This window comes from Sceloporus undulatus, chromosome 1 (genome assembly GCF_019175285.1).
Source record: "Sceloporus undulatus isolate JIND9_A2432 ecotype Alabama chromosome 1, SceUnd_v1.1, whole genome shotgun sequence".
Lineage (NCBI taxonomy): Eukaryota > Metazoa > Chordata > Lepidosauria > Squamata > Phrynosomatidae > Sceloporus > Sceloporus undulatus.
In genome coordinates, this window is record NC_056522.1 from 358907021 (window position 1) to 358927074 (window position 20054).

Below are 20054 nucleotides of genomic sequence, written 5' to 3' on the forward strand. Positions count from 1 at the left end.
TTTCACGTAATATGCATGGAAAGAGCAAGATCTGAAAATGTCATGGGTGGAAATCCTGCAGTGTTTTTTTTTTTTTTTTTTTTTTTTTTTTTTTTTTTTTTTTTTTTTTTTTCTCTTTCTACCACAGTTGCGCTTCTGCCTCCGAAATTCCTAGAATGCAGAGTGGAAAACAATTATTTTCACAAAGCAAGTGGGCTGGACAACACCAGTTTGTTTACACCCTTGTGAACCATCCACCTTGTTTTATCGTTTTGTCCTTATTCCCCACCTAAAACAGATTGACAATCGAACAAGTAGTTTAGCTAACTTTCTCCCTGCCCATGATATAAGTGGTTAGTAACAAATTGCAACGCTTGTCGTCTCTTTGTGGAAATTTTCAAGAATATATATATATATATATATATATATATAATAATATATATATATATAATCAAAAGCCCTTTAGAAAATATCCAAGCATTCACCTCAAGTGCCACTTTAGTTTTGATCCTTTTTTTCTCCCCTTGTCCTTCTTTTGCAAATCCTCTCCCTTTTCTCTGAAGTAACAATTAGTTTACTACTATGGAAACAACACTTATATATGCAATGCCTTAGTAAACATCCCCATAGGAAAAGTCATTTTGCCTATAAACCAACAGGAAAAATTGAGTATGAGGGAACAATAACTTTGGCCCACTGGGTTGTCATTACAAAAAGACAACATAAAAAAAAAAAAAATGTGTGCACAACTCCACATCCCCTCCACATTCCTTTTGGAAAAAGTAACCGATTTTTTGACTGCAGGAGCCCTTTTTGAATTTCACAGTCCAACCTTTTTGAATTCCAGTTGTTCAAAAAGTAATTATTTTCCTAAGGTTCTGACACACCCCTGCATCACAAAATATTTTGGCCTCTTTACAGGCCTAAGATAATGCACACCTTCTATAAGTACAATAAATAAAGAGAGCTTTGACTGCCTTTTTTAAAAGGTTTACATTGAGGCTACTGCATTTACAGAGTATTGGTTTTTAGTTCTTTCTTTGAGTTAAAAGGAAATCTGTATTGACATGACACAATTAAACTCTTGGGGCAAGGAAAGAGGAGAAAGGAGGATACAGTGGGTACCCCCCCAACCCCCGGATACGGAATTAACCCAGCCACACTTTGATTAACGAATTTTTCGGGATAAAAAGAAAAAATTCCCAATAGGATTTTTATTGGTGTTCGGCTTTTACCGAAAAGGTTTTTTTCTTTTCGGTTTACGAAAATAACCAGTCGGCGCTATTTTCGCGCACCGGAGGGGCAGCAGAAGAGCCACCCGATTTTTTTTTTTTTTTTTTTTTTTTTTCCATTAGCGCGCCTAGTTGCCATTCAGGTTACGAAAAGGTTTTTTTTTTTTTCTTCCGGGTGTTACGAAAATTAGCCGCGGACAACGACGAATTAGATTTTCGGAACCCGAGGGTTACCACTAGTATGGGGACCAGGGCCCCAAAACAGATACGTCCAAGCCTGAATAGTGAACTTTCTGCACTAGGTAGTCATTAACTAGTTCACGTCTTCTTTGTTTTTGGGAGGCTGTTTTTATCTGTCTGCCAGGATGGTTTTTGAGTGGGTCCTGAATTAATTCTCTGTCATCCTACTGTTTGTTCAGAATGCTTTTGTAAAAATGACTCAAGTTTTAGTAGTTTGGCTAAAAGATGGAGAAGATTATAAATTTTCTCTTCTTTTTCTCCACGTTTTCCACGATTGACCTTCCAAAATCTTGAATAAAGATTGTGTAGAATTATAGCATAAGTATAACCATAAGCTCAAATAATAGTGGGGATTATAGAGTAGAGAAAGAAACAATTTTATATATTATCTTTTAATTTTATCCGTCTATAATCTCACAGGGTTGTATTTCTTTATTGTTTTCGCCAACAGGGTGGTTATATAAAATAAATGGTATTATTATTATTATTATTATTATTATTATTATTATTATTATTACCTTTTCAGCCTAAAATAATCATAATTAGTTTTTAACAGTAAGAAGTAAATTAAATGATAATTAGGGCCTCTCCAATGAATTTTCCAAAAAGACTGAACCATACACCATTCTTCTTTTTTTGTACGATTTTCCCTTTTTGTTTTTTTTGATTTCCCGCGAAATCACATCACAGCTGATAAAATGTCCCCATATCCATAGCTTCTCCCATAGATTTAGTTATATTTGCCAATCTTTCAATAGGAAATTAGCCAAATATTAAGAGTACAAAAAAGATAAAGAAATTGTAGACTGCTTTCTTTCTTCTTTTCTTTTAATAACAGAGATTTTTGATTAAGTATAAAAAATATAACTTGATGCTATCAATTGTTTAATTAGGAAAATGTAATAAACAGCATAAAGGAAGACAAAACAGTAAAGCATAGAGACCATGGATATAACAAAATGTATGCAGAAAAACGGAAGATATTTTTAACGAAAGAAAAAAGATAGTTTGGTGAGATAACTAGGAGGCCGTAAAGGCTTATCCTACTAAAATAAGCCATACACAGAATGAAATATGTATAAAGTTGTTGTTAATGGGGGTTTTTGTTCCCTAACTGTTTTGTTTTTTTTGTTCTATATTTGTATGTATATGTGTTTGTATATATAAAAAAAAAAAAAAAACCCATTCTAAATCACCCTGAGGTAAACCAATCGAAACAACTGGAAATTTACCACTAGTATGATTTATACTTCAACATTTTGTGCAATGGGTTCCATTTTAAAAGCCCTTGGACGAGAATCCCGTGGAAATGATGTTTCCCCTGAAGATTTCCTTCAAAGAATTGGATCTAGGCCCCAAACGCAAGCAAAAGTGAAAAAGCCGTGGTCTGTTCGTTATTCTTCTTAAGATACACTTGCCCTCCATCGGGTTAATAACGAAATTAATAAAATTCGTTCCCGGCTGCCTTTCGTAACCCGAAAAAAGCCCTTCGTAAGCCGAATGGGCCATAGGCGCTAATGGGGAAAAGCCCGCGTTTCGTTGCGAAAAAGCGCCCGAAAAGCACCAAAAATTTTTTTTTTTTTTTACGTAACCCGAAAAATTACATTCGTAAACCCCGGAACAATTAGTTTCCAATGGGGATTTTTTTTTGTTTTCGTGTTTTTTTTGCCTTTTTTTTTTTTTTTTTTTTTCGTATCCCCGGAAAATTTTCGTACCCTGGGTTTTTCGTATCCCGAGGCAACCACCTGTATTGGAGAAGCCATGGGGTTTACGTAGGGTTTTGCCATTTTCCCACGCTGGTGGGGCGGGACTTTCCCGCCTCCCCTCCTGGGGGGGTGCCCCCCGGTCCGTCCCGCCCCAACCCCCCGACCCACCACAACCGCCCTTATTTTCCCGGGTGGCCCTGCCCCAACTCCTGAGCATCCCAGTGCCTGCTGCCTGCCCCTTCTATAGAAGTGCTGCCTGGTGCAGCTTTGTTCTTGGAGCAGCAGCGAGGCTGAACCCCAGCAGGGGTGGGGTCCTGCCTGCAACTGGCCCTGCCCTCTGTTGGCCAGCACCCTGCTTCCCTTATTTTGGGCAAGAACTCCAACAATCCAAGCAGGAGGAAATTTACACTCAGTCCCAATCTGCTTCCCCCCCTCCTGTTTGTCCTCTTTTCCCCTCCTTCTCTTCTTTTCTTGTTTAGTATTTTTTGTTATTTGTTTTTCATTTATTTCTCCGTTTTTTTTTTTTTTTTTTTTTTTTTTTTTTGTTTTTTTTCTTTCCTCCTCCTCTTCCCTCCTCTTTTCACTCCGCCTCCTTTTTTCTTATCTTCCATTTCCCCTCTCTTTTCTTCCCCCTCCTCCATCTTTCTTTTTTTTCTCTTTCTTCCCTCCTCTAAAGAAAAGCCCTAAGCCCCCCGTCCCTTCTTTCAGGGTCAGGGCTTTCTTTCTCAAGAAAAGAAAAAAGGCTTTGGAGCTGTCCATAATCCCCATCCAGCCTAAGTTTGAGAACATAACCTGGGAAAAGAAGGGGTTTTTGGGGGGTTTGGGGGGCAAGAAAAGGAGGAAGGGGGGAATTGCCTAAGAAGGCTTGGGAGTGGGAAATGTAGTTTGCAATGGCACAAGGGACCTTGCCTGTGGTCTTGCAAATGCATGCCGGCTTGAAGTTGGAAATGTAGTTTTCAGTGGCACAAGGGGGACCTGCCTGGTGGTCTCTTAGTTTGCAAATGCTATGGCCTGCCCCCTTGGAAGTGGAAATGTAGTTTTTTCAGTGGGGCACAAGGGACTGCCTGTGATCTTGGCAAATGCTAATGGCCTGGCCTTTGGAAGTGGGAAAATGTAGTTTGCAATGGCCCACAAAGGGTTTCTGCCCTGTGATCTTACAAATGCTATGCCTGCGTGGGAGTGGGAATGTTTCTTGTAGAAATGGGGGGGGGGTGGTTTGGGCCAGGAAAAAAGTTACATTTTCACCTTCCCCTGTCTGGAATAATGCCAAAAATGGTCCGCCATTTTTGAGCATGCCTAAGAAAACATGGCATGTAATAATTAAGCATTTTAAAAAAAAAAAATTATCAGTTTTGTTTTCCAAGTTGTCCCTCCATTTTTTAAAAAAAAACTGTGGTCCTAACATTGAAAATGTGGCCCTACATTTGTCCCGTCACCGGTTTGGAGGTCCTTTTGCCCTTATGAAACCCTAGGTTTTAACTTTGCAATGATTTCCAAGCTTTCTACAATTTTCTTCCTAACATCGTAATAGATTTTATAGATATATAGAAAAAAAACCTAGGGTTTTCCAGTAATGTACATAATTTGTTATGTTTTTCAAAATGAGGAAGGGGCGGGAAAAGAGCGGGAAGGATCAATTCCTCAGTCTGCTAACTCCAAGAAAGCACACAGCAACAATTCCATTCCCCACTGGATCTGATTTTCTGTTAAGTGTTTGGGTCTCTAAACACTATAATTTTTCCGCATTTATAAGAGAACCTAACAAAAAGCAAGATTACTGTACTTTTGCCAAATCAAGAAACTAGGCTTTGTTGAATAAAGGCCCATCTTTGGAAAAGAACACATTTGTTGTCCTTTTTTTGGGGTTATTTGATAATAATTAACATTTAATTTTGTTTTTTAAAAAAATAAAAAATAAATGTCTCAGTTTATCATCCCCTCCCCCCTACTCCGGCTTCCCTTCTCTCCCGTTTTGTCCTCCAGCTTCAGCTCCCTCATTTGGCGCCGTAGACTGAGTTCAAAGTGAAAATGTAGTTTACAATCAATGGACTCAGGAGAGATGGGAGCAGAATCTTGCCTTTCCCAACAGGTTCAGGCAAAAGCAGATCTGTGGTCTCTCCAAGCTTATCTGTTCTTCCTCATTAACAATTTTTGTCATCTTAACCATGCTCTGATGTTTCTTGGCCACAGCCATGTCCCCGTTTTAATCTGTGAAGAGTTTGAAGTTGCTATTGTGTGAGCCTTTATATTCACTTTTCATACTGCAGTTTTGTTGCTTTGATTTTCACTATGATTTTAGAAAGGTAACATGAACTATGAGAGCCAGTGTGGTGTAGTGATTCAAGTGCTGGACTAGACTTCTGGGAGATCAGGGCTTGAGTCTCCAACTCAGCCATGAAGATGGCCTTGGGCAAGCCATACTCTCTCAGCTTTAGAGGAAGGTAATAGCAAACCTCCTCTTAATACAGCTTACCAAGAAACCACTATGAATCAGATGTGACTGGAGGGCCCATGAGAAAAATAGTACAATCTTCAATTCAAAGGAAATTGTTGTGAGCCATTTTAAAGTTCCCCTTAATGACAGAAATAGAAGTTCAAATGAATTTGAGCCTTAGACCCTCAAATACTGCTCTTCCCCCCCCCCCCCCCACAAAAAGCCAGGAACTAGATCACACTGAAGCAAAAGCTGCATTTCTAGTGATATTGCCAACCTTTCATATTTCTACATGACTCATACATCACATTGGAAGAAAGGAGAGAAATGAACAACAAAAACAGTGAGTCCAAACCAACCATCACTTTAGCTTAAATTGCAGAATGATTCATTCAGAAATGAGAGGAGCTATCACACCACGAGTTTGAACTGTCATCACCACTTACTGAGAACAATTTTTGTGAGAAGATGCTTTTTTAAAAATATATATTCTCTTCCCTCAACCCACTCTTCCAGGATGAGAGGAAGAAAATATTGCCCATCTGGGGAAGGCAATGAACTGTGAATGACAAGAAATAGACAAAAGCCACCATACAAAACAAAAAATCTTTCTTCCCCCAAATTCCCATGAGTATACAAGACATGAAAATGAAGAAAGGTGGGAAAGCATCCTGTATTGATTTAGCCTTCTGCTCAACAATAAGTTGTTTCTCAATATTTGGAAACAAAAGAGGATGGTGTAGCACAGGTGGTTGTAGTCATAATAATACTCTCCTGAATTATTCCACAGAAACCATCTCACCTACAATAAAACCCACCCTTTTGGCCTTATTAGGAGGACAGCATTTTCTCTAGCCATCTTTATATGGGTGACTGGGGTGGGAGGGAAGATTAATGAAGGGGCCCATATGGCTACAGCTCAGTGTCCCAGCAGGCAGTGGTCTCCTCCTCCCACCCAGCTGTCTTCCTTGTGCAGGAAACAGATCCTGGCAATGTTGGCCAGACAGTGAAAGACAATAACATTCAAAATCCATAAAACATTTTAGTTTTTCTTCTTCTCCTGAATGTTTTTAACACGTTTGCCTGATGAAGACGCTAGTGGAGCTTCAAAAGCTTCCACGATGCATTTTTTGGACTTGTATTGTAAGTATTGGAACATCCCCTAATATATTTATCAATCCAGAAACAGTTTGACACAACATTAGGGCACCAGTGTGAACGGACATACGATGACATACATAGCACCAGACTTAGGTAGTGTGAATGGCGCATAGGCTCAGCTGTGTGGAAAGGTGTGGAGATGGAGGACTTTACAAGAAAGATCCCTTACTCTGCATTTCTGATGGATATGGAAAGCCAAACGATGAGTTATGCCAGATCAAATAAGACCAGAATCCTCCTTTGTTTCTTGTGTTTTCCTAAGCACCTCCTTTCCTGCCATCTCATTCCTGGGGATTCCAGATCTACAACATCTAGGTATTGTAAAGTTCATGAAGCATCATTGATCACAATAACCTTCTCCAGTTCAACCAAGGAGTAATCAAACTTTTGGTTTTCCATGGAACTTTTATGAATTAGGGTTGGTTTTAAGGGTATAAATATCACCCCAAATGTGAAACCTTGTTGCTGTAGTCAGCCCCCACATGGATTGTGAATGTTGCCCTCAGGCCTTAGTCTGAGTACCTTTGTCCCTACTGTCCATTCCCTGAAGCTGCTTCTCCAAGCCTCATGGTTTGCGCCAGTTCTACTTTTCTGCTTTCCATGGATCCTTCCTTCAGGATAGGTAACTACACCCCTTCTCCCAATTCTCTAGGTCCACTATCCCATTTTTCTCCTCCACTTGGTTACATTTGTGTGTTGGTTGGTTGGTTGGATGAGATCTGCACGTGTGTGCTCTGTATATTTCTTTCAATAAAAGTTCATATTATTCACATGCCTGGGGTCTCTATCAGGTATTGCTGGTATAGTTGGTGCTGCAGTCTGCAAATCATGTTACCCAGTTCCATGCACAACCAAGTCAAGTATTACCCAAACTAATTAAATATCGATTGCTGCTATCAGCGGAGGTTCTACAAGCCCCACACAGTACCTTGTGATAAAGGTACTGCTATTTTGTGGTGTATCAATGTTACTGTATTTTGCTGTAGGGGCAATATGTTTTCTGGATTTGAGGATATCCTATTTTAGCTGCAATAGGGAACTCCTAAAGTAGAGGGAGCCAAGGGACTGGGACTTAACTCTTTGAGGTTTCTACTTCCAACAAAGGTAAAACTTCTTTTATTGTGACTGCATTTGGTGGGTTTTACCAGTCAGGAAGACAGTGTGATGGTGATGCCAGCCCCAATCACGTCTCTGCAGAAATATGTGGTAATGGCTATTATACAAACAGGTACGATGTGATTGCAGAGAGAGTAGGGCTCATGCAGGAAATCTCCTAGTCTAACACATCTGGAGAGCACAGAGTAGGGGAAGGCTGTCACCAGTTGCTGTTAAGTCACTTAGTATTCCTTATCACAGTAAGATCAAACTATCCTCCCATGGGACATGAACTTCTCACTACTTATGACCTGTAAAATCTTCAACACCTGCATATACGGCATTAATATATTTTCAGTGACATTAAATACTAGCACGTGTGTGTGTGTGCGCGCGCGCACGCATGCACATGCATGTCAATATCTATCTATGTATCTGAAACGATTTGGTTGATAACAGAAAAGGAAGAATAATATTTCCTGGGGTAAAAAATAATAAAAATTGTTAATCCACATTTGAACATAGCCCATACAGCAATTCATGTCTGAGGTCCTTAGAAACCTCAATGCAGCAGAGGAAATGCAAGTCACTCAATTGTACAAGGGAAGCATCTTGTGCTTTGATTTGTTCAGCACACTCTGAGTGATTGTAAGGTTTCATCTGAGCAGAGTGTTTTTGAGTTTTTCTTTGTGATCATGAGGTCTAGAGAGCTACTGTGTTTTGGAAGGAAAATAAACATTCTCAAGAGGACAGCATTCTCAAGTATTGTCTACTCAGCAATGAAAGCTGGGACAGTAATCCTGCCATATTATTTTCCCATTTTAAGTTAAAAGATACCATGACTGCCATTACAGCAAACCCTGTACTTTGTACTTTCAAACCAGTTCAGGTTTAAATCCAGTTTTATAACGCTCTGTCTGTGGCAAAACAGAACTATTATAAATCGTTGATCTGCTCTCGACTGGTTTAAATCTTACTTGTCAGATAGATCTTTTGCAGTGGTCATGGGTGGTCAGACTTCGTTCTCTGTTCCCTTATCTGTTGGAGTTCCCCAGGGCTCTGTCTTGGGTCCCCTTTTGTTCTCTCTATACACACTTTCCCTAGGTAAACTTATCAATTCTTTTGGTTTCTCCTATCATCTGTATGCTGGTGACACTCAGCTGTATCTCTCCACCCCTGACCTTTTGCTGGAGCTCGAACAGCAAGTTTCTTCTTGTCTGACTGCTATCTCTCACTGGATGTGGCTTCAGCGCTTGAAGCTCAACATGTCTAAGACAGAGCTTTTCTTTCCACCTAAACCCACCCTTCAATATTCCTTTTCTGTTTCTGTCAACGACACTTCTATTCAACCGGATCATCGAGCCCGCAGTCTTGGTTTCATTTTTGATTCTTCTCTGTCATTTATTCCCCAAATCCAGGCCACCGCCAAGGCTTGTAGATTCTTTCTCCACAACATTGCCAAGATCCATCCATTCCTCTCAGCATCTACTGCCAAGACTCTGGTCCATGCCCTAGTGGTATCACGACTAGATTATTGTAACCTTCTTCGGACAGGGCTTTCTCTCTCTCACCTCCATCCTGTAATCTCTGTCCAGCATTCAGCTGCATGTATTATCACATCTGCTCACCGCTTTGACCATGTTTCTCCTCTTTTCTCCTCCTTTCATTGGCTCCCCTTCTGCATCTGGTACAAGCTTTTGTTGCTGACTTTCAAAGCCCTCCATGTACTGGCCCCTCCTAATTTATCTGAACTTCTTTCTCCTTACATTCCCACTTGTACCCTCCATTCTGGTAGTCAAGGTCTCCTGTCCCAGCCTAGGATTGCCACTGCCCCTCCCGGATTCGTCCCTTCTCACTTGCTGCCCCTCACTCCTGGAACCTTCTTTCCCCATGTGCCCACCTCATCACTTCTCTAACCAGTATCAAAACTGAGTCAAAGACTATATTGTTTAGAGAAGTGTTCCCAGGGGTGCCCTCCTCTCTGCCCCAGGATGCTTCGTTTTAACTATCCATTAAGAAGCCGAGCCCTCCCTCCAGTCCATCTCCCTTGGTCCAGGCCTCGGAGGTAGAGAAGAACTGCTGGACCTGATCCCCTTCTCCACCACCATTCCCGTCTCCTTTCATGTCATGTATTTTTAGATTGTAAGCCTGAGGGCAGGAAACCGTCTAATTAAAAAGATTGTATGTACAGCGCTGAGTAAATTTATAGCACTATAAATAAATAAATAAATCCAACTGTATCCAGGAATGTGCCAAATCATTAGTTTTCTCTGTGCCCAGCTAGCTAGCCTGCCAGCCCATTTAACCAACAGAATAGTTGATATAAAGCGATCGTGACATTTCATTATTGGGTATTCACTATTCTGAAGGACTGCAGGCATCCAGTGTGAAACAAAACAAAATCCACAACTCCAGCCTTTCTCCTCCCCCCCCCATATGTAAATAGCTGAGCTGTCCTAGATCATGCTGGGATGAATTTACAAATGTGAAAAGCAGAATACCCTGCTACAGGGCATAAGCTGGGGAACACAAATTCATCTGGACCAGGGAGGGAAGGTAAGAATACTAATAATACAGATCCTATCTGAATTAAAAGCTCTTTCTTGATATTGCACTGGATATTTCCAAAACACTAAGATGGCCAAAGCATGGTATTAGCAAGTAAAATTCACAGAGAGGAAGTGAGCACGCAAACATCTTCCTTTTGTTCCAGATGCTGATCTCTTTAATCAGTTATTTAATTCACCTCCCATTAAATATATCAGCCATGTAAGCACCAAGTTCTATAAATTAACCATTGGATTTGCCCAGAAGCCAAGCCAAGCCTCCATCTATCTCCCGCACAACTCAGACACCAACTTGTTAGATACAATATATCTTGGGGCTTTGGCAGTATTCAGTGAAATCTAGTTATGCCACAAAATGGCTTACATGCATCCTTTGATTAATAAGGATGGAAAGGAAAAATCTGTAGAAAAAACCCTCTCTCTCTCTCTCTCTCTCTCACACATACACACACAAAACACACACCTGCTTAACTGTCCTATGGATTTGATTCCATAAGGACATTTTAACATTGCAACAGTTTTACTTTCCCTCTCTCTGCCCCCCCCCCCCCCGGCACATATTAAAATGTTGTCAGATGTCAATTTTGATAGATAATTTCTGTGGCTCACCACAGCTAGAAGTCACATTCTCTTGGTTTAATACAAGTGTTGCTTTCTTGCTGCAGGGGGCAGGGTTACAAGCAACAAAATGCAGGGACATGGAATGTGGCTAAAGCCAACAAAAATGTAGCCTAAATATTTCAAAGGACCAGATCCCATCTGATCTTGGAAGCTAAGCTGGGTCAGCCCTGTTTAGTACTTGGATGGGAGACCACCAATGAATACCAGTTGCAGTAAGCTATATTTGAGACAAAGGAACTGGCAAAATGACCTCTGTGTGTGCTTTGCCTGAGAAAACCCTGTGAAATTCATGAGGTCTCCATAAGACACCAGGCAACTTGAAGGTACATGTGTATCCCTATTTATTTATGTGGTTTTCTAAAAAAAAAAAAATTAGGTGATCTTTTTCTCTGTATTTTAAAAATCACTTTTTGTAAGCTGCCTGAAAGTGTTAAATGCCTATTTGCGCACTTATATGTAATCATATGAGGAGTAAATCATATGGAGTTGCCATAAGTTGGAAACAACTTGGAGGCACACTCCAATGCAAACCTTAGTTTAGAAAAAGGTCAACTCAGAGCTTCAGTTAGACACAGTTCACTAGTGTGTACAAAGCCTAACAACAGAAATACAAGATGTAACTCTCCTTGGGACATGTTTGTGCTCACTTGTAACTCTAATGTTTGTGTTCACTTACAACCAATCAGAGGTTTAGAAGTTACATGTCCTTCAGCTGAAAGCTGTCTCTCTCCACCCACAATCCCCTGCTCCCCTTTCCTCCTCTATTGTTGCTGCTTTGAAAAGGGTGTTTCAGGTTTCAACAGCCTCATGGTGTGATCATCTCAGCACCATTCAAACCTCTCCTACTGTGCTTTTGCTACCTCCCTTTCTGTAAACATATACCACTATTCATTAGTCATCTGCTACCACTGGGAATGCTTGATCTCTGTAGCCAGTGAAGTAAACCATCAGCATCTAAAGAACCTCTCAAAGACTGCAAAAACTGAATGCAGGTATCCAAAATTGCAATCTATTGCACCACAAGCAAAACAAATCACATTTTGTATAGGGTCCGTCCAAGATTTCTTGATGAGGAAAGTAGAGCGATCTTCCCGTTCTTGAGGTAAGATTAAAATAATAAACTATATAACTGTCCTCTTGAGAACTTCTATTTTATCCTCTGTAATAGTAAAGGCTGGTCCTTCTGCTGCAGGAGAAATTCAAGAGCAAATGCCTTAGGCAATTGCAGAGCTTGAAAATAGCATGTTGTAGTGAAGAAAGCTGATAGGAAGAAATTTAACTACGCAAAATGTGGTGCTGGAGAAAAATTCTGCTAAAAAAACCCCAAATCCTTGAATTCAAGAGCAAATCAAGCCTTATCTCTCCCTAGACGTAAAGATGACTAATCTCGAGAAGATATTATTCACCAGAAGAAATGATGTTTGGTTAAGTAGAAGGCGAGAACTAGCATAACACAGTGGTTTGACTGTTGGACTATGACTTTGGAGGCCAGGGTTCAAGTTCCAACTCAGCCATGAAACCCACTAGGTGACCTTGAGCAAGTCACATGCTCTCAGCCTCGGAAAAGGCAATGGCAAACCTTCTCTGAACAAATTTGGCTAAAAAAAGCTCCATGACAGGGTTGCCTTAGTGTTGCCATAAGTGAGAAACAACTTGAAAGCATACAACAAAAACAAGTCAAAGACTAAAGGTGGATAAACTCAATCAAGGAAGCCACGGGCCTGAGTTTGCAAAAGCTCAGCAGGGCTGTTAACAACAGGGTGATTTGGAGATCACTCATTCACAGGTTTGCCATAAGTTGAAGTCAATTTGATAGCAGTTGACAACAACACCAAACAAGATGTTACCTGTCACATGAAGTCTGGGATTAGAGTATGAAAGATATTGTGGAGATAAGGCAGATTTGAGCAGGCAGAGGGAGGCCATGGCAACATTCAATCAGGATGGGTCAAGCACCAGTCAATGAGAATGGAGTTATGAGTAGGTATAAATAGAGCAGAAGAGAGGATAGATGACTGTTATTGATGTTGATGTTGTTAGTTGGTTAGGGCCTTGGTTAGGGACAGAACTCAATGAGAGTTGCTCATTTAGTACAACCTGAGGGGTTGAAGAGCCTGAGAAGCTAGGTTATACTGCAGAGAAAGGCAGTTAAAAGTTTTAAAAAGGACCCAAGGGAGGACTAAGAGTATCCTGGGGAAGTGAAGTGTTAGGGGCTAAACAGATGACTGCTGCTCCTTTGAGCGCCAGATTGGGGCTGCAGCAACAGCACATCGCAGCCTGTTTGGAGTGCTTTCAAAGATACAGTTTACACGCTACCAACACTGAGGAAAATATTTTGGTATTAAGCCCCCTTGAGTAGTTTGGGGAAAAAGTAGGTCTTCGTCACAGATTGTGGCACAAGGTGACAAAGGAGTAAACGGGTTTTTAAAAGAAAGATAGAGTGGTTTTGGGCAGTGCCATGCTGTCACCGTCAACAGATATCTTGAGAGGTTCATATTTACTGTAATGCTTTCCATCTGGATGTTTAGTTCTGCAAGAAATATGACCCATCCAGGCAGGTTCTTTGACACAGTTCATTCCCCTTATCTACAAATAACATAACTTAAAAAACAACAACTCTTAGATAGGCTTCCTTTTGGAGGTTCAATTGGTGCCAATTTTGGTTTCCTTTGGGTGCTAAGCCAATAGGTTGGCTTTTGCTGCTAAGCCAAGAACTTTTGTTGTTGTTGTGTGCCTTCTAGTTGTTTCTGGCTTAGGTCAATGTTAAGGCAAACCTATAGTGAGGTTTTCTTGGCACATTTATTCAGAGAGTGTTTGTCATTGCCATTCTCTGAGGCTGAGAGAGTGACTTGCCAAGGAAAACCTTTGGGACCTTAATTTAAATGTATGTGTACATGGCTTTTAATTGTTGTAAACATTTCAGGTGTTTTAATGTCCAAATTTAGTATGTCTAGCCTGTATAAAATTATATAATGATTTAAATGTTTCTAAATTGTTTGTTTAATATGTATGCTGCCCTGAAAACTCCACAGGGTGGGTTATAAATATTTACATACACACATATACACATACATGCACAAATACTCTTGTGGCAGGCTAGATAATACTAGCAATTCTCTGCAACTGCAAACAAGCAACATATGTAAAACAGCGAGCCGGGTGTCATCTTTATTATTCAATTAAATTACCTGTTCTCTTCTTATGTATCCAGCCATTGAAAGGCAATATGAAAGACATGCTTGTGTGAGGAATTGCCATGCAGTGTTTTACCTGAGTGTTTGGTTACTTTTTCAAAGGAGGAGATTAGATCTAGGCTGCTATAAGGACAGCATACAGTACATCAAATAAAAGAAGAGTACTTTACTGGGTGGATTACTGAAAACACTTCAGCCACACTCAGGACAATTTGCCAAGTCATTAGAAGCACCTGGCAATTTCTCATGTGGTGGTGGTGATATCATCTACGTATCTGAGTATCTACCAGCTGTTAGCAGCAATTGGGGCTAGAACTGGGAATCTTTGGCTCTTTATGCAACTGCCCTGTGTACTGAACTAGTAGGATGGTGTTTTCATGCTCTCAACTGGACCCACACAGCATGATGGTTCAGCATAGAAGAACTTCTTTTGAGGAGTGCTATACCTCCCCAAATTCTCTCAGATCCATTCTGGCTGGGAGACTGGAAAAGATGCATACCGAAAATAAGGAACTTTTCTTATTCTGACACTGGCTGGCTACAGGGAACTCTTGGACAGAAAAGTCTATAATAAGTTCCCTAACTTTTGTTTTGTACACCTTGTTGTTATTGTTGTTGTATGCTTTCAAGTCATTTTTGATTTATGGCAACCCTAAAGCAAATGTATAATGGGATTTTCTGAGAGAGTGTGACTTGCCCTAGGGCACTCAGTGGGTTTCCATGGCCCAGTGGGGATTTGAACCCTGGCCTCCAGAGTCATAGTCCAAAGCTCAAACTATTTCACCACAGTGACTCTCCATGGTTCTAACCCTGTCACAATTCTTGGCTCACTGCTGATGCTTCCTATAGCTCAGTCCTGGCATCTACCAATGTAATCTTCGCGCTGATATGCTAGCAATCATAAGATCCTCTTCTGTACTCTTAGAGGAACATTCAAGTAGAACACTGTCCTTATTATCAGTTGCAGTACAACACACAAAAAGCTTTACCATGTTGTTTAAATGGCTGTATAAGCTTTGCCTCCCACACTGATAGATGTTGGTAATAAATACTGTACCATTAACAGTGTTTTTTGTTTTTTTAAAACAAATCGGAAGTTGATGGTTGCCACACACTTGATTTAATGACAATCTGGATGCTAAAAATGACTCAAAACATTTCATTTTCACATCTGCTGGCTGAAAGCAAAACTTACAGTTTGTAGTGTGCCTATCAAGGACACTGTAAAATGTGTATCTGCAATGTTTAGACACTGCTGAATTTAACAGGAAATGAAGACCCAAATAAAAGAATGAGGAGGCAGGGGTGGAAATATGGTTATAGCTTGTATGGCATAGCAGGAACTTCCATGCCACACAACCTGAATCATCCTTGAATTAGGGGCAAAGAACCACCTCTGAATATTCCTTGCCTAAGAAAACCTTGTGAAATTCATGGGGTCATCATAGGTTGACAGGTGGCTTGAAGGCACATACAAATAAGGAGCAACTTCCCATTCTCCTGAGAATGTTGTACTACAGCTCCCAGTCAGCATTGCCAAAATCCACAGCAGTTTGATTTTAGAAGGATTTTACCTATAAGTTGCCCTGCAGTCCCATGATATAGGACAGGAGATTATATATATATATATAATTAAAATAAATGCATGCATGCATACATACATGTCTGTAAGTACACAATGCAAGGTGGATATTCTAATAAATAAAAGAATTCTTCCTTCCTCTAAAATAAGTAGGCGCCTTATATTTGTTAATACTTAACAGCTCCTTTCATATGGTATTTTCACTCAACCCAACACTCCCAACACTTCTTACATTCCACACATTTCTTCCAGTACTCAACATTTCTTTTTGTGCATAAGGTGACCCATAGAAACTATGCCCAGTTCTGGACAATCTGGAAAGTGTCCAGAGAAGAGTAACCAAAATGATAAACGGTCTGGAAACCATGCCCTGTAAGGAGTGGCTTAGGGAGGGACCTGAGTATGTTTAACCCAGTGAAGAGAATGTTAAGAGGTGACATGATAGCCATGTTTAAATATCTGAAAGGATGCCGTATTTTGATGGAACAAGCTTGCTGCTCCAGACACTAGGACACAGAGCAGTGCATTCAAACTACAGGAAAAGAGATTCCACCTAAACTTTAAGAAGAATATCCTGACAGTATGAGCTGTTCAACAGTTGAACACACATCCTCTGATTGTGGTGGAGTCTCCTTCTTTAGAGGTTTTTAAACAGAAGCTGAATGGCACTCTGTCAGGAGTGCTTTGATGGTGCATTCCTGCATGACAGGAGGTTGGATGGAATGGCCCTTGAGGGCTCTTCCAATTCTATGATTCTAGGATATTTCAAAAGCTATCTACTGCTTATCATAAGGTTTACTTTAGAACAAGCAGCTGGCCCAGATGAACATATAAGATCTCATGTATACTAAACAGTGAATAGTCAAAACACCAACTTCATCAAAACTTACAACATGCTAGAGATTAATAAAACAGGAGCAACATCTAGCCTACCCTCATTTTTTGGAAAACATTTTATGGGTAGCAAAGTAAATAACTTGACATAAATCTTGTGAAGCCTGCTACACTAAAATGATGGGATGCAAGGCATATGCATTTTTTCATCATAAATTTTATTTCATCTGGATTTCAGCCTGGCTAAATTATTAGGGCCTAAAGACACCAGGTGTCATCAGATCTTGGGAGCTAAGCAGGAACAGTACTGTTTAGTAATTGGATGGGACACACCCACCCACTCTGAATAGCAAGTGATGTAGGCTATATTTCAGAAAAAGAAACTAGCAAAACAACCTCTAAATATTCTTTGCCTAAGAAAAACATATAACAACACAAGGGGTTGCCATACGTCAACAGGCAACTTAAAGGAACTTAAAGGAATATATACACACAAATGTTTTATAAACGTATATAGTAACAGTAACTTGCTACTATTATACTGCCATCATTAGAAACTCCTCTACCATGACTACAATACCTGCACATAGAATGGTACACCAAGAAAAACAGTTTATTGCTGTTATAAGTGACTTGATGTCTTGGACACAAAAAGGTTTCCACTGGTCCACCATCCATTCTGCTACACAGAAGACAGGTGGAATGGTCTCAATGGATGCAAGTACTGTACTGGAGTCCCCTTGTCTTGCTGTGCTGGCAAACTTCAACACCCATGGTGATATTGCCCTGTTCAGAGTGACTCAGGAGTTTATGGTCTACATGGCAACCATGACTCTATTCCAGTCAATTTCTGATGCCACTTCTTCAGGAGGCAATAATCTGAACCTGGCTTTCTGTACTAGATCAGAGGATGGTAATTTGCAGTGTGGAGGGATTTTTCTCTGTAGTTCTGCTGTCACCGGCAGATCATTATCTGATGTGGTTTAGAGTAATTAGGACTTGAAGCCTCTGTAAACATAGTTAGTTCACCTCAATAATTATGTTAGTTCACTTCAGGAAGCTGATCCATTCAAGTCATCCCATGATGGTTCATGGCCAGTGATTCTGTAAGAGAGGAACTGGAGACAACTGTCTTCCTTGTCTTATGTTTGCAAAATCCTGAAATGCATTTAAAAGCCTTTTTGTGAGACTAAGGGTACATATAGAATGATACAACTGGGTTCAGCCTTATATGGTTGTATCAATTATTACAGAAGACAATGGTTTCTATTTTGTTTTGTTTTGAAATAAACATGCAAAGCCTTGAAGACAGAAGATGATTCTAAATATAGGGGTGTTCTTTTAAATCTGTAAGGAGGGAATTTCTCTTTATTAATCTGTTATGAAATTGCATGAGCATTAGTATCAGGGTATGAAATCAGGGAGCTTACATAAGAGTATTGACCTCACACACATCCCAGGAGTTCAAGGTAAGGAAGAAATGTTCTTTGTCAAGTCAGCATCATGTGCAAACCAAACCTCAGGCTCTGATTCACCTTCAACCTAACCTTCTGACTGGTTAGAAAGTGCTGAATATATTTTACATCAGGTCACCTCGCCTTGATTTTTTTTTTAATTCAGTGTAGGAAGAAGACCTCTTTGCACAAACTATCCCTGGATTGAAAGTATGTCCTTGACACCTTGCCCTTAAATTACCCAGTGATCTCCTTCTATGTACAGACCACATCACTATGTGCACACTGGCATAAAGAACAACATGGCCATTGTTTCTTCCTTGGGACTGCTAAAAATTTAATTTCCAAAATCATTACGTTTCAGAATGGTCTGGCAGTGATAAACTACAATTGCAATTTATATTAGAGTTTTATTACCACTCGCAGTGCTTGATTACAGCCAAGTCCTTGGGAAGTTTTATAGTTTGTGTTTCCTATGCAAAACCTTTTACCAACAATTCTATTCCTAACATTCAAATAACCCTAGATAAATATTTGGAAAATGAACATTAAATGCTTTTAAGTTATCATCCATAACACTGCATATAATACAGTACAGTGACATCCAAAATCCACAAAACAGTGATACCTTTATTAGTTCAACCAAAAGGCACAAAATACTTGTTTCAAGCTTTTCAAGATCCACTGGCTTCATCAGGTAAAGGTGTTAAAAATCATATAGGAGAAAGGAGAATATGATAAAATCACAGGCCTACATTTTGTCAAGACGTCATTGTTGTTTTCAGTTGTACGGAGGGATACATAAAGGGATATAAGAAGGCAGACATTCCTCTTTCTGGCCAAGTGGGTTCTGGGAGACAAAAAGTTGTAAAGTCCAGGACATGGACTTTAAAACCTTTGCCTGATGAAGAAGCCAGAGGAGCTTTGAAAACTTGCAACATATATTTTGTGCATTTTGGTGGCCTAATAAAAGTATTGCTGTTTTGTGGTTTTTGGATATTATTGTACTTTCCTGTATGGCCAAGCATGGCTATCCCTGGATATATTGTGTCTAGTAGTTATAGATGTCACAGGAATAAAAAGGAGGTATCTAAGATATAACAACAAACTATTTTATTTCAATTAAGATTCTTGAGAAAACAGTGAACACTTGAATTACAGAGACTCACCAACTACACAGAAACAATCCTCACCCAACATTGACTTTTCACCTATTGACTTTTTATTTTGCAAAATTGACAAGCAATGTCATTATATTTTAGTCTCCATAAAAATGTTAGTCCTAGGCCCCATTCACACCAGCGATTTTGTGCCGAGCAGATCTGTGGAAGTTCGATGATGCAATACCAAATCAAAGTTCCCACTAGATTTACTCCGATCGAATCTCTCCATGGCAATTTAATCCTGTTGAAGTTCACATTACCATTTGTATCAATTTAAAATGGAGCTGAATTTCAACTGTTCTCTGTTTTTTTAAAACTGTCAATCAAATTATGTGCATCTACATCATGGGTTTAAATGTCAGATATAAATGCAATATGTATGCAAGAGCTTTAGTTTGCACCCAGCTTGGGAGCAGTCTGTTGTGGTTTTATTTCTTGGGAAAGAGGGGAAAAAAACGACCCCTAATCCCCAGCCCTACTGATAGGTGTTTTTTTTTTAATGTCAAGCAAATCATGCGCACCTTTGTCATACTGATGACGCCAGTATTAAAAGGTGTTGTCTATTGCAGGTATGCAATAGCAAAGTTGTGTATAAGCTATTGTTTTTTTTTAAAGTACATCATCTAATGATTTTCCCAGGAGAACCCCCTCCCTGGCTATGGGTTTGGCTGGCAGGGAGAAAGCAAAGGGGTGGGCATGATCACCCCCACACATTAAGCCCTCCCTTCCTGTGCTCCAAACTGAATCAACAGCAAGTTCCCATTGGTTGATGGTAAAAAAGACTGGTTCTTT

At 39.9% G+C, this 20054-nt stretch overlaps 1 protein-coding gene across 5 annotated transcripts in view; it reads right to left on the reverse strand.

Annotated features, from left to right (window-relative positions):
- CCDC85C (coiled-coil domain containing 85C) overlaps positions 1–20054 on the reverse strand; it is a 249515-nt gene that overhangs the window by 47483 nt on the left and 181978 nt on the right. The window contains exon 5 of one of the 5 annotated variants that reach the window (XM_042463930.1): positions 16879–17803. The exons of the other annotated variants lie outside the window; for them this stretch is intronic. Within the exon in view, the coding sequence (XP_042319864.1) occupies positions 17735–17803 (69 nt within the window). The 3' untranslated portion in view covers positions 16879–17734. Of the gene's footprint in view, positions 1–16878; positions 17804–20054 lie in introns of those variants that run through there. 5 annotated transcript variants of the gene reach the window in all.